We start from the raw sequence: 12,424 nt of genomic DNA, 5'->3' as shown, positions 1-12,424 counted from the left end.
CCGAGACCTTAATTCCACCCCCTCATTTACTACTTAGAAATGTTATGTTATCTTAATATGACACAAGTTTAAGTTTTATGTACATACTGTTTGATTGAATATGGTGAGATCATGTTATTATGAGATGTGGAGCTGAACTGTTGTGTACTTTCATCAGTCTGATAAATTTTTTTAAAAACTACACAAGTTAAACTGGAATCAAATGTTGATCGTCACTTGAGGTTATTTGTAGTTATAGAATTTATATTAACAAGTTACCACTTGTGATTTATTTTCAGCTCAACCTGGGTTTTGCCATACAATGTATTTTATATCAGTTTTACCTTTATTTTGTGATCATTTATCTATCTTCATATTTTATGTTCAAGTTTTTAAATCTGTTTTAATTTTCAGTTCCCCTTTTTTTCTGTGCCATTAACATCTTTAGACTTAGACTTAGACTGTCTTTATTGTCATTGCCCAGTACATCACACAGTGAGGAACTGGCAACGAAATGTCGTTGCTTAGCAACCGGTAAAAAAGGCATTAATAAAAAACGTATTTAAATATATTTAAAAAGTAGTGCAAACAGTCAAACAATTAAAATAAGGTGCATATGAACGATAAATAAACGAGCAGGATGAGAAATGGATAGATTAAAATTGAATAATTGCACAGTGTGATATTGCACAGTATGATGTTATACTGTTATTTGGCATTTAGAAGTCTGATGGCCGGGAAAGAAGCTGTTCTTCAGGCTGTTTGTTCTGCAGCGGAGGCCAGGAGGGTGAACGGTCCATGATGGGTGGGGGTGGTCAGAAAGGATCCGCTGAGCTCTGGTGAGGCAGCCTGTGTCTGCAATGTCCTTGATGGGTGGTAGTGGGGTCCCAATGATCTTCTCCCTGTCCTCACCACACGCTGCAGACACTTCCAGTCTGAGGCCTAGCAGTTTGGGAACTAGATGGGGACCAGATGGAGATGCCGACGGTCAGCAGGCTCTCCATGGTTCCTCTGTAGAAGGTGGAGAGGATGGGAGGGGGGAGGGGTACAAGTGCAGGCGCTGCTGGGCTTTCTTCACCAGGGACGTGGTGTGAAGTGTCCAGCTGAGGTCATCTGTGATGTGATGTGATGTGATGTGATGTGATGTGATGTGATGTGATGTGATGTGATGTGAACCCCCAGGAACTTGGTGCTGCTGACGACCTCAACCGCTGTGTCGTTGATGAGTGGTGTGTGACTGGGTCGGGATCTCCTGAAGTCGATGATGAGCTCTTTTGTCTTGTCGATGTTCAGGAGCAGGTTGTTTGCCTTACACCAGTCCACCAGATGTTGCACCTCCTCTCTGTTGTCCCGAATGAGGCCCACAACTGTAGTGTCGTCTGCATACTTCAGGATGTGGTTGGAATTCTGCCTGGGACAGTGGTGGGTGATCAGGGTGAACAGCAGAGGGTTGAGGACACCGCCCTGTGGGGAGCCGGTGCTCAGTGAGACGACACTGGAGGTGTTGTTGCCCACACGGACACACTGGGTTCTGTCGGTGAGGAAGTCCAGCAGCCAGTTACACAGGGGGGTGTTGAGGCCCACAGGGCCCAATTTGCGTACCAGGTCCTGGGGGATGATGGTGTTAAAAGCGGAGCTGAAATCCAGGAACAGCATGTTCCGTGCGTGTTCTTGTCCTCCAGGTGCTCCAGGCTGAGGTGGAGAGCAGTGGAGATGACATCCTCAGTGGAGCGGTTTGGCTGGTACGCAAACTGGAACGGGTCATATGATGGGGCGGTATGGAGGTGATGTGGTCCTTCACCACCCGCTCCAAGCACTTCATGACGGTCGATGTTCGTGCAACGGGGCGAAAGTCGTTAAAGGGTCCCTGAAATAATTCTATTAAAATACACCAGTATTTAGCATTATTTTTCCCCCTTTCGAATGATATATGACACACCAATGACAATCACACCACTATCTTGCTCTTGAGCGCCGAACGTCTAAATATGCCTTTAAATCTCCCGCCCTGTGAATCTGACCTAGTTTTCCCAACTTGCCGTAGTTTTGCGCTGTGACGTATGAGGAGTTATTTACTTCCGCCCACAACAGCTGATCGTAGTGTCTTGTTTACATGTGCTCTGCATTATCGCGTTATTTAGCAGTTTTTTAGAGTCATGCCTAAGCGTTGTGTTGCGGCTGGGTGTTCCCAAATGCCCAGTCCGTCTGTAAGTGTCCATAAATTCCCAAAAGATGAAACTTTGAGGAGATTATGGACAAAACAAGTGCAGCGCACTCGCTCCAACTGGACACCAACAGAGGCCTCCTATCTCTGCAGTCAACATTTCACGGATGACTGTTACGAAACAGCACCCGCAATCCGAGAGTCACTTGGTTTTGATGTGAAGAGGAAACGTATCCTGAAACCTGGTTCTGTCCCCACCATTTTTAAACGGCTTTTTAACGGATTTTTAAACCCAACCTTCAGTAAGTCTTTTTAAAACCTGCTAAAACTTAAGACAAATAGACCAATAAACTTTGCAAAACACCCACTCTGACACAAGGGTAAATACCCGGTCACACCCAATATGTGCACACGGGTAAATACCCGGTCACGCACAATATGTGCACACGGGTAAATACCCGGTCACGCACAATATGTGCACACGGGTAAATACCCGGTCACGCACAATATGTGCACACGGGTAAATACCCGGTCACGCACAATATGTGCACACGGGTAAATACCCGGTCACGCACAATATGTGCACACGGGTAAATACCCGGTCACGCACAATATGTGCACACGGGTAAATACCCGGTCACACACAATATGTACTCACGGCTCAAACATGTATGGTTGAACGCCTTGATTTTCTTCTAATTCTTCCTCCGATGATTCCTCTCCTTCATCTTCGTCCAAAACCAACGATACGTCACTTAAATCTTCGCTAACATCGCTCCTAGGTGCTTCTGTATCGCCAAACCCCTCCATTCTTCAATCAGCTGATGTTGTTTTGGCTGGGACATATAACCCCTCGTACGTCATATCCGGTCTAGCTCAGGCGGCTCACATTTATGGCCCGCAAATATACCGTCGTCTGCTGCATCATGTAAAGTCAATTAAAAGGGTCGGAATTCGGACTTTTATCTGGGAATGTTATATACCTTTCGAAAGCATATTTATTCTTCTTTCTAAAGATGAAATCTGAAAAACATTTCAGTTACCCTTTAAGGCATGTGATGGTTGATTTCTTGGGCACTGGGACGATCGTGGCAGACTTGAAGCACGGCGGGACAACGGCCTGGTGTAATGACAGGTTGAACATATCTGGAAGCACGTGGGCTAGTTGGTCAGTGCACTCCTTGATCAGCCGTCCTGGAAGAACGTGGGCCAGTTGGTCAGTACACTCCTTGATCAGCCGTCCTGGAAGCACGTGGGCCAGTTGGTCAGTGCACTCCTTGATCAGCCGTCCTGGAAGAACGTGGGCCAGTTGGTCAGTACACTCCTTGATCAGCCGTCCTGGAAGAACGTGGGCCAGTTGGTCAGTACACTCCTTGATCAGCCGTCCTGGAAGCACGTGGGCCAGTTGGTCAGTGCACTCCTTGATCAGCCGTCCTGGAAGCACGTGGGCCAGTTGGTCAGTACACTCCTTGATCAGCCGTCCTGGAAGCACGTGGGCCAGTTGGTCAGTACACTCCTTGATCAGCCGTCCTGGAAGCACGTGGGCCAGTTGGTCAGTGCACTCCTTGATCAGCCGTCCTGGAAGAACGTGGGCCAGTTGGTCAGTACACTCCTTGATCAGCCGTCCTGGAAGAACGTGGGCCAGTTGGTCAGTACACTCCTTGATCAGCCGTCCTGGAAGCACGTGGGCCAGTTGGTCAGTGCACTCCTTGATCAGCCGTCCTGGAAGCACGTGGGCCAGTTGGTCAGTACACTCCTTGATCAGCCGTCCTGGAAGCACGTGGGCCAGTTGGTCAGTGCACTCCTTGATCAGCCGTCCTGGAAGAACGTGGGCCAGTTGGTCAGTACACTCCTTGATCAGCCGTCCTGGAAGAACGTGGGCCAGTTGGTCAGTACACTCCTTGATCAGCCGTCCTGGAAGCACGTGGGCCAGTTGGTCAGTGCACTCCTTGATCAGCCGTCCTGGGATGTCGTCAGGGCCTGAGGCTTTCCGTGGATTTACCTTCCTCAGAACCTGAGTGGCTGTTCATCGGGGGGGTGTGGACTTCCTCGTGGGGGTGTTGTTCAGAGCCTGAGTGGCTGTTCATCAGGGGGGGTGTGGACTTCCTCGCAGTGGTGTTGTTCAGAGCCTGAGTGGCTGTTCATCAGGGGGGTGTGGACTTCCTCGCGGTGGTGTTGTTCAGAGCCTGAGTGGCTGTTCATCAGGGGGGGGGTGGACTTCCTCGCGGTGGTGTTGTTCAGAGCCTGAGTGGCTGTTCATCAGGGGGGGGTGGACTTCCTCGCTGTGGTGTTGTTCAGAGCCTGAGTGGCTGTTCATCAGGGGGGGTGTGGACTTCCTCGCGGTGGTGTTGTTCAGAGCCTGAGTGGCTGTTCATCAGGGGGGTGTGGACTTCCTCGCAGTGGTGTTGTTCAGAGCCTGAGTGGCTGTTCATCAGGGGGGTGTGGACTTCCTCGCGGTGGTGTTGTTCAGAGCCTGAGTGGCTGTTCATCAGGGGGGGGGTGGACTTCCTCGCGGTGGTGTTGTTCAGAGCCTGAGTGGCTGTTCATCAGGGGGGGGTGGACTTCCTCGCTGTGGTGTTGTTCAGAGCCTGAGTGGCTGTTCATCAGGGGGGGTGTGGACTTCCTCGCGGTGGTGTTGTTCAGAGCCTGAGTGGCTGTTCATCAGGGGGGGTGGACTTCCTCGCGGTGGTGTTGTTCAGAGCCTCAAATCTCCCAAAGAAGTGGTTGAGCTCGTTGAGGAAGCTGATGTCGTCTTGGCAGGGTGAGGGAGTGTCTTTGTATTCAGTGATGGTTTTGATGCCGTGCCACAGTTGTTTGGTGTTACCGGGGTCACAGAAGAAACCTTGGATCTTCAGACTGTAGGCACGTTTGGCCGCCCTGATGGCCCGGTTCAGATTGGCCCGGTTCAGATTGGCCCTCGCTGTTCTGAGTGCCTCCGTGTCACCAGATTTGAAGGCGGCATTTCATTCCCTCAGTCTTGTGCACCTCCATCGTCATCCAGGGTTTCTGGTTGGCCCGTGTGACTATAGTCTTTGTGGATGTAACATTCCCCATGCACCATCGCATGGAGTCCATCACAGACGAAGCGTACTCCCCCACATCTGTGTGTTGATTGCACATTGCAGCCTCTCTGAACATCTTCCATTGAGAGCAGTCAAAACAGTCCTGCAGAGCAACCATGGATCCTTCAGGCCACACTCTCACCTTCTTCACAGCAGCTTTCTCTCTGGTGAGCAGGAATTAGCATCACAGAGAGATGGTCTGACGATCCAAGGTGTGGGCACGGAGCTGCTCTGAATGCCCTCTTGATGTTTGTGTAGACCAGGTCCAGTGTGTTCTTCCCCCTTGTAGCAAAATCCAGGTGTTGATGGAACTTTGGGAGAACCGTCTTCATATTGGCCTGGTTAAAATCCCCAGCCACGATGAAAGCGCCCTCCGGGTGGATCTTTTGCCTGTCACTGATGGCGCTGTAGAGTGCACTTAGCGCTTGCTTGGTGTTTGCGCTGGGTGGAATGTACACAGCAACAATGTTGACCACGGTGAATTCACGGAGCAGGTAGAAGGGTCTGCATCTAACAATCAAACTCAATGTCCACAGAGCAATGACTGGAGACCAGAGTAGCGTTGTTACACCAGCTGTTGTTAGTGTAGATGCAGACACCACCCCCTCGGGTTTTACCTGTGAGAACATGGCTTTGGTCAGCTCTGAATGTTGTTAGCCCGTCCAGGCTAATAGCTGCATCAGAGACGGATGTCTTTAGCCACGTCTCGGTGAAAATGAGGATGCAGCAGTTTCTGGTTTCCCTTATGGTAGTGAGATCCAACTTCAGGTGGTCCAGTTGGCTCTCCAGGGAGCGTACGTTGGCGAGCAGGATGGAGGGGAGCGGCGAACGGAACGGATTAGCCTTTAGCTTAGCTGTAAGTCCACCGCGACATCCGCGCTTCTGTTTTCTCCCGCATTGTCTCCGGTGTATCCGGAGGCTCCGTGTGCGGCTTGTGCTGGTGGTGGACTCCGCTGGTGTGTCGTCCGCTGGGTCCGCTGGGTCCGGCTGCCGAAGTAGAACGAGGCTCTGTAGTGTCGTCTAAGCCAACGTCGTTGAACGGTCTGTTCTTTCTAAAACTGAGCATGGTGTGACGGTCGTATACAGTTTTTGCACCCTTACGCCGAGCAGCAGATGTTGTAAAGACTAAATTAGAAGGTGAATTTTGCGAAGTATTGGCTAAGTTACCGGGAGCCGAAGCAGCCGCTGCCGTACATTTCACCGCAATATTTCATCTTTAAATTTTAGTCAGATTTTTAATCATCCATCCATCCATCCATTGGCTACCGCTTTATCCGGGGCCGGGTCGCGGAGGCAGCAGTCTGAGCAGAGTAGCCCAGACTTCCCTCGCCCCAGACACTTCCTCCAGCTCCTCCGGTGGCACCCCAAGGCGTTCCCAGGCCAGCCGAGAGACATAGTCCCTCCAGCGTGTCCTGGGTCTGCCCCGAGGCCTCCTACCGGAGGGACATGCCCGAAACACCTCCCTCGGGAGGCGTCCGGGGGGCATCCGAAATAGATGCCCGAGCCACCTCAGCTGGCTCCTCTCGATGTGGAGGAGCAGCGGCTCTACTCCGAGCTCCTCCCTGGTGACTGAGCTCCTCACCCTATCTCTAAGGGTACGCCCAGCCACCCTACGGAGGAAGCTCATTTCAGCCGCTTGTATCCGGGATCTCGTTCTTTCGGCCATGACCCATAGTTCATGACCATAGGTGAGGGTAGGAACGAAGATCGACCGGTAAATCGAGAGCTTCGCTTTTTGGCTCAGCTCCTTCTTCACCACGACGGACCGATACAACGTCCGCATAACTGCAGACGCTGCACCGATCCGCCTGTCGATCTCACGCTCCATCTTTCCCCCACTCGTGAACAAGACCCCAAGATACTTAAACTCCTCCACTTGGGACAAGGGCACTCCACCGACCTGGGTGCAGTGTGGATTGGGTGGCAGTCGACGGCAGGTGCCTCGACGACCCGATCCCCGGACACGGACTCTGGCTTTTGGGATTTTTAATCAGTTTTACCTTAATTTTGTCCATTTTTTGTTTCATCTTTCAAAAATACAATTTTATTTGTTTGAACTTTTTATACTTATATTTTTTATTGAAATATCACTCCTACCTAGTTTTGATCTTCAGTTTTGATTTTCCTTCGGCATATTTACACTTTATTTTAATTTAGTACATTTTTTAACTCTTGGGTAATTTTTTCAATATCATTGTCATTCTTTTAATAGTTTACTTGTTCAGTTTTCTTCATAGAGCTTTTAATCCATCTTTTTCTCTCCTGAGCCTAGTTTACCTTATAAAATGTATTATTTATTTTGTCTTCAAATGGGTGTTTTTGTGTCTCTCAGCCACTCTGGAAGGCGGCCCTCAGATGAGCATGACTGGCCTGTTCAGACACATCATTGGGACTGAGGGGCCCACCGGACTCTACCGAGGTTTGGCCCCCAACTTCATGAAGGTCATCCCATCTGTGAGCATTAGCTATGTGGTCTACGAGTACCTGAAGATCGCCCTGGGGGTCCAATCCAAATGAAGGGACCGCCAGGCCGAAGGTGGATTTGGGGTTTTTTATGTTCTTTTCCTTTGATGACTGATGAAGGAAGCTGTGTTTCATCAATCATCACTTTGATCAGCTGACTGCGGACGAGAAAAGAAGAGGACCGGCTTGCTGTGATTTGAAGTTTCATGAAAGTGAAGTAGGCCCACGGTTACACAGTGGTGGGCAGCCAGAGGCAGCAAGGCAAGCACTGCTCGCCTTGTCAGAAATGTTTTTTTTTTTAAATGATTAAAAAGTGATTGTGAGATCTGTGTCTGGAATCAATTAGGCTGCATGTTCAGTATGCAGCTTTGTCCAGAAAACGACTGGTTATATTGTGTGGAGCTCAAATCTCCTATGTCCTCTAAATGCATCACAGCTCCTTTCCTCTGCTGGGGCTAGCAGTAGCTTCATTGCTAACCTCTGATGGAAGCTGGACCTGCTATTGGGTTAAAACGTTGAGTGACAGTATCATCAGCCAATCAGATTGTGATGTGTTATTGACCTTAGGACCAGCAGAGTTTCTAGTGCTGGTCTTGGTGTCGTCATTGAAATGAGCCTCACTGATTGGCCCATGGGCAGGTGGTGATGACTCTGGAGTGATGGAGGCTGATTTAACATGAAGATTGGAGATTCGATAGCAGACCTGCTTCAGGGTCTTTTTCAAGGCACCTGTTTGCAGAAGCGATGTAAATTGTGAGTAGAAGAAGACTGACACCAAAAATGGTTGCGCTAACTCAGACCAACAAAGGGTACGTTCGAAATGTCCCTCCTATCTTCTTATCTATGGACTTTTCCTTAACGCCTGTGTAGCAGCCAGGATGAGGACTGTCCCAATTGTCAACAAGCAGAGTTCACTAACTCCTTTAGGAAGCCTTCTATCGCCTGTGATGTCATCTACGGGGTTAAGGTAAAGTTGATAGGTAAGGAGAAAGGAGGGACTCTTCGGACGTACCCAAAGGCTTTGTACGGCATTTTACAGCGGGATGGATTTCATCTACAAGTGATCGGTGAGGGCTAGTATTGTTTTTTGTTTTTTTTTACTTTCCCTAGATTGGATTGGCATTTGGTGCTGTTTTTGATTGTAAAGTGGTGTTTCACATACAATCGTGGCAGCCCGCCACGATTAAATGACGTCAGGTTTTCGTTCGACTTCACCAATACAATATTCATTCATTCATCTCTCCATAGCGCTCTTTCTCTATGATTGTCATTCACACAGTGCACATGCATGACAGTAGTGCGCGAGACTCGCACGGTCCAAACCCCCCCGTCGGACATCAGATCAGGTCTATATAATCACACATTTGTCTGCATTCATTGAGGAATTTGCACTTACTTTTTTTACATTATTGGCAAGTTCTTAGTTATTAGCTGTGTAAGATTTTTTTTTCAATTAAAATTTTTTTTTTAAATACAATACAGTCATTCCTAGGTGCTTTTAACAGAGAAAATAGAAAAGCCCAACATGTCCACATGAGCAAGCAGGTGTGTTTGCGACTGTGGAAAGAAAAACTCCTCTAACAGGGAGAAACTTTGTAGAAACCAGAGTCAGAGGTGGAGGAATTCTGCTGACTGGTTGGGGTGAAAGGATAGAGGAGAGGAGAGGAAAGACAGAGAGATAGACAATACCCTTGTTTCTTTTTTTTAAAGTAATCACACTGATCCAAATATGTTCCAACTGTTATGACATTAAACCAGCCTGAGCAGCTCTATCTAGATCAGTGTTTTTCAACCACTGCGCCGCAGCACACTGGTGTTCCAGAGATCTCGTCAGGTGTGCCGTGGGAAATTATCCAATTTCACATTTTTTTCTAAAAATCATTTGCTCTTACAGCCGTTGTCAGCTGGTAGAGCAGTGTGTTGAAGAGTAATCATGTATAAATACTCTTCACCACTAGAGGGCAGCACATAAATTTGCCAGTGAAATCGAAACTTAACAGACGTCAGTGTGGTTCATCTCCACCTCCTGCTACCATCTTGTATCAAAGTACTGTGTCAGTGACAGTGATGGAGCAGTTTTTGAAAAGGAAGAATGTGAACCAGCTCTTCATCCATCAGGTCCAGGTTTCACACTGAGGGAGTCACTATTAAAAAAAGACATCATAAATACTTTTTTTCTGTATTTATTTGATTCCTGTTGATAAAACTTTGATGAGAATGACTTTATATTGTTAATAGAGGCTGCAGAGTTTAACAGTTTCACATTTTCGGGTGGTGGTGTGACTCCAGATTCTTCCAAAGAAAAAAGTGTGCCTTGGCTCAAAAAGGTTGAAAAACAGACAGCAACAGGATTTTCTAGATTAAAGCAGCCATTAGCTGTGTAACATTGCGCACAGTTGCGACCGGGATGACAACATAATGAGAGAAATGATTCTTAGATCAGGCAAAGTAAAAACAAATGAAACAGCAGATTTTTGGGGAGTGTAAGAAATACCTACAAGCTGCGTCTTTCTGCAGAGCTGCTTTAACTGACCAGTTTTCTGGAAGGAAGCTGCTTCTGCATCTCAGGAAACTCCTGCACTGGACCCACCTTCAAAATAATGCTCCCCCCCCCGAAGACCCTCACTGACCCCCCCCCCCCCCCTGAAGACCCTCACTGACCCCCCCCCCCCCCTGAAGACCCTCACTGACCCCACCCCCCGAAGACACTCACTGACCCCCCCCCCTGAAGACCCTCACTTACCCCCCCCCCGAAGACCCTCACTGACCCCACCCCCTGAAGACCCTCACTGACCCCCCCCCCGAAGACCCTCACTGACCCCACCCCCCGAAGACCCTCACTGACCCCCCCCCGAAGACCCTCACTGACCCCACCCCCCGAAGACCCTCACTGACCCCCCCCTGAAGACCCTCACTGACCCCCCCCGACGACACTCACTGACCCCCCCCCGAAGACCCTCACTGACCCCCCCCCTGAAGACCCTCACTGACCCCCCCGAAGACCCTCACTGACCCCCCCCACCCCCTGAAGACCCTCACTGACCCCCCCCGAAGACCCTCACTGACCCCCCCTGAAGACCCTCACTGACCCCCCCCCTGAAGACCCTCACTGACCCCCCCTGAAGACCCTCACTGACCCCACCCCCCGAAGACCCTCACTGACCCCACCCCCCGAAGACCCTCACTGACCCCCCCCGACGACACTCACTGACCCCCCCCGAAGACCCTCACTGACCCCACCCCCTGAAGACCCTCACTGACCCCACCCCCCGAAGACCCTCACTGACCCCCCCCTGAAGACCCTCACTGACCCCACCCCCTGAAGACCCTCACTGACCCCCCCGAAGACCCTCACTGACCCCCCCGAAGACCCTCACTGACCCCCCCGAAGACCCTCACTGACCCCCCCTGAAGACCCTCACTGACCCCCCCCCTGAAGACCCTAACTGACCCCACCCCCCGAAGACACTCACTGACCCCCCCCTGAAGACCCTCACTACCCCCCCGAAGACCCTCTCTGACCCCCCCCGAAGACCCTCACTGACCCCCCCCCCTGAAGACACTCACTGACCCCCCCGAAGACCCTCACTGACCCCCCCTGAAGACCTCACTGACCCCCCCTGCAGACCCTCACTGACCCCCCCCCCCAAGACCCTCACTGACCCCCCCCTGAAGACCCTCACTGACCCCCCCCGAAGACCCTCACTGACCCCCCCCGTGCTGCCCCCAGTAGAACCAGCGCACATTGTGATGATTGCTTCATGTGCGGAGCCTCACACACTAACTTCTTCTGAACTCAGAGGCGAGTTTGAAAGACTGACTGCACTTTAAGTTACTCCGCTTTAATCACTTTTATTTATCAGTGTATTTATTTATATTGACCACAATATTAGTATTGACTGGTTTGAAGTCTTTTGTTTGGTTGTGCACATTACGTTTCGTTGGGTGAGTCTCTGAAAACTTAAACACGCAATAAATATACTGAACAAAAATATCTACTTTTCTATGTCTGTAAAAGGCCGATTTCTCTCAAACGTTGTTTGAATTTGTCTACATGTGTGTGAGTGAGCGTTTCTTCTCAGGTGCAGCAGATCAACATACTGACCAGACGGGATGAATTCTGCACAGGCGTGTTTCTAGGTGGCCACAATAAGAGGCCACTCTGAAAACCTTTTCCTGTCAGGTGGGATGGATTCTAGCAAAGGAGAAGTGCTCACTAACACACATTTAGACACATTTCTGAACAATATTTGGGAGAAATCGTCCATTTGCATTCATAGAAAAAGTCTTAGATCTTTGAGTTCAGCTCATGAATAATGGGAGCAAAAACAAAAGTGTTGCATTTCTATTCTTGTTCAGTGTAGCTTTTGTAAGATAAATAACCAGGAGTTAACAGAACATTGCTTTATAGCTTATCTTTTATTTAATACAATTCTTTTCTTTGAAATTGGCTTTTTGTTATAATCTATTTTTGCTGTTTTACATCACAGTTTGAACACGTCGGGTTCTTTTTGATCGTTACGTGGTTAGTGCCCCATTAGCTCCCAAATTAATATTGTTAAAGTTGTTGTGTATCAACATTGTACGACACTAACATTCTTGTTGTTCTACTTCTTATTCTGCTCATGACTGCGGTGCGAGTTCTGATTAATAGCTCCAGATCCACTACAGAAAAAGCCTCCACCTTCTGTTCTATTCTCGTCCTCCTGCTGCTCTTCAGTTAATTCATCACCTCTGATTGGACTCAATAATCCCA

At 49.3% G+C, this 12,424-nt stretch overlaps 1 protein-coding gene across 1 annotated transcript in view; it reads left to right on the top strand.

The window, feature by feature from the left end:
* slc25a25b (solute carrier family 25 member 25b) overlaps positions 1 to 7,722 on the top strand; it is a gene marked incomplete at its 3' end in the record, with an annotated part of 43,123 nt that extends 35,401 nt beyond the window's left edge. Inside the window, exon 10 of the mRNA XM_080509577.1 lies at positions 7,538 to 7,722. Coding sequence (XP_080365703.1) covers positions 7,538 to 7,722 — 185 coding nt within the window. The remainder of the gene's footprint in view (positions 1 to 7,537) is intronic.
* Between the last annotated feature and the right edge of the window lie 4,702 nt (positions 7,723 to 12,424).

Source organism: Blennius ocellaris (genome assembly GCF_963422515.1).
Source record: "Blennius ocellaris genome assembly, chromosome: 15".
Lineage (NCBI taxonomy): Eukaryota > Metazoa > Chordata > Actinopteri > Blenniiformes > Blenniidae > Blennius > Blennius ocellaris.
The sequence above is the reverse complement of the archived record's forward strand: the minus strand, read 5'-3'. Positions and strand labels throughout refer to the sequence as shown.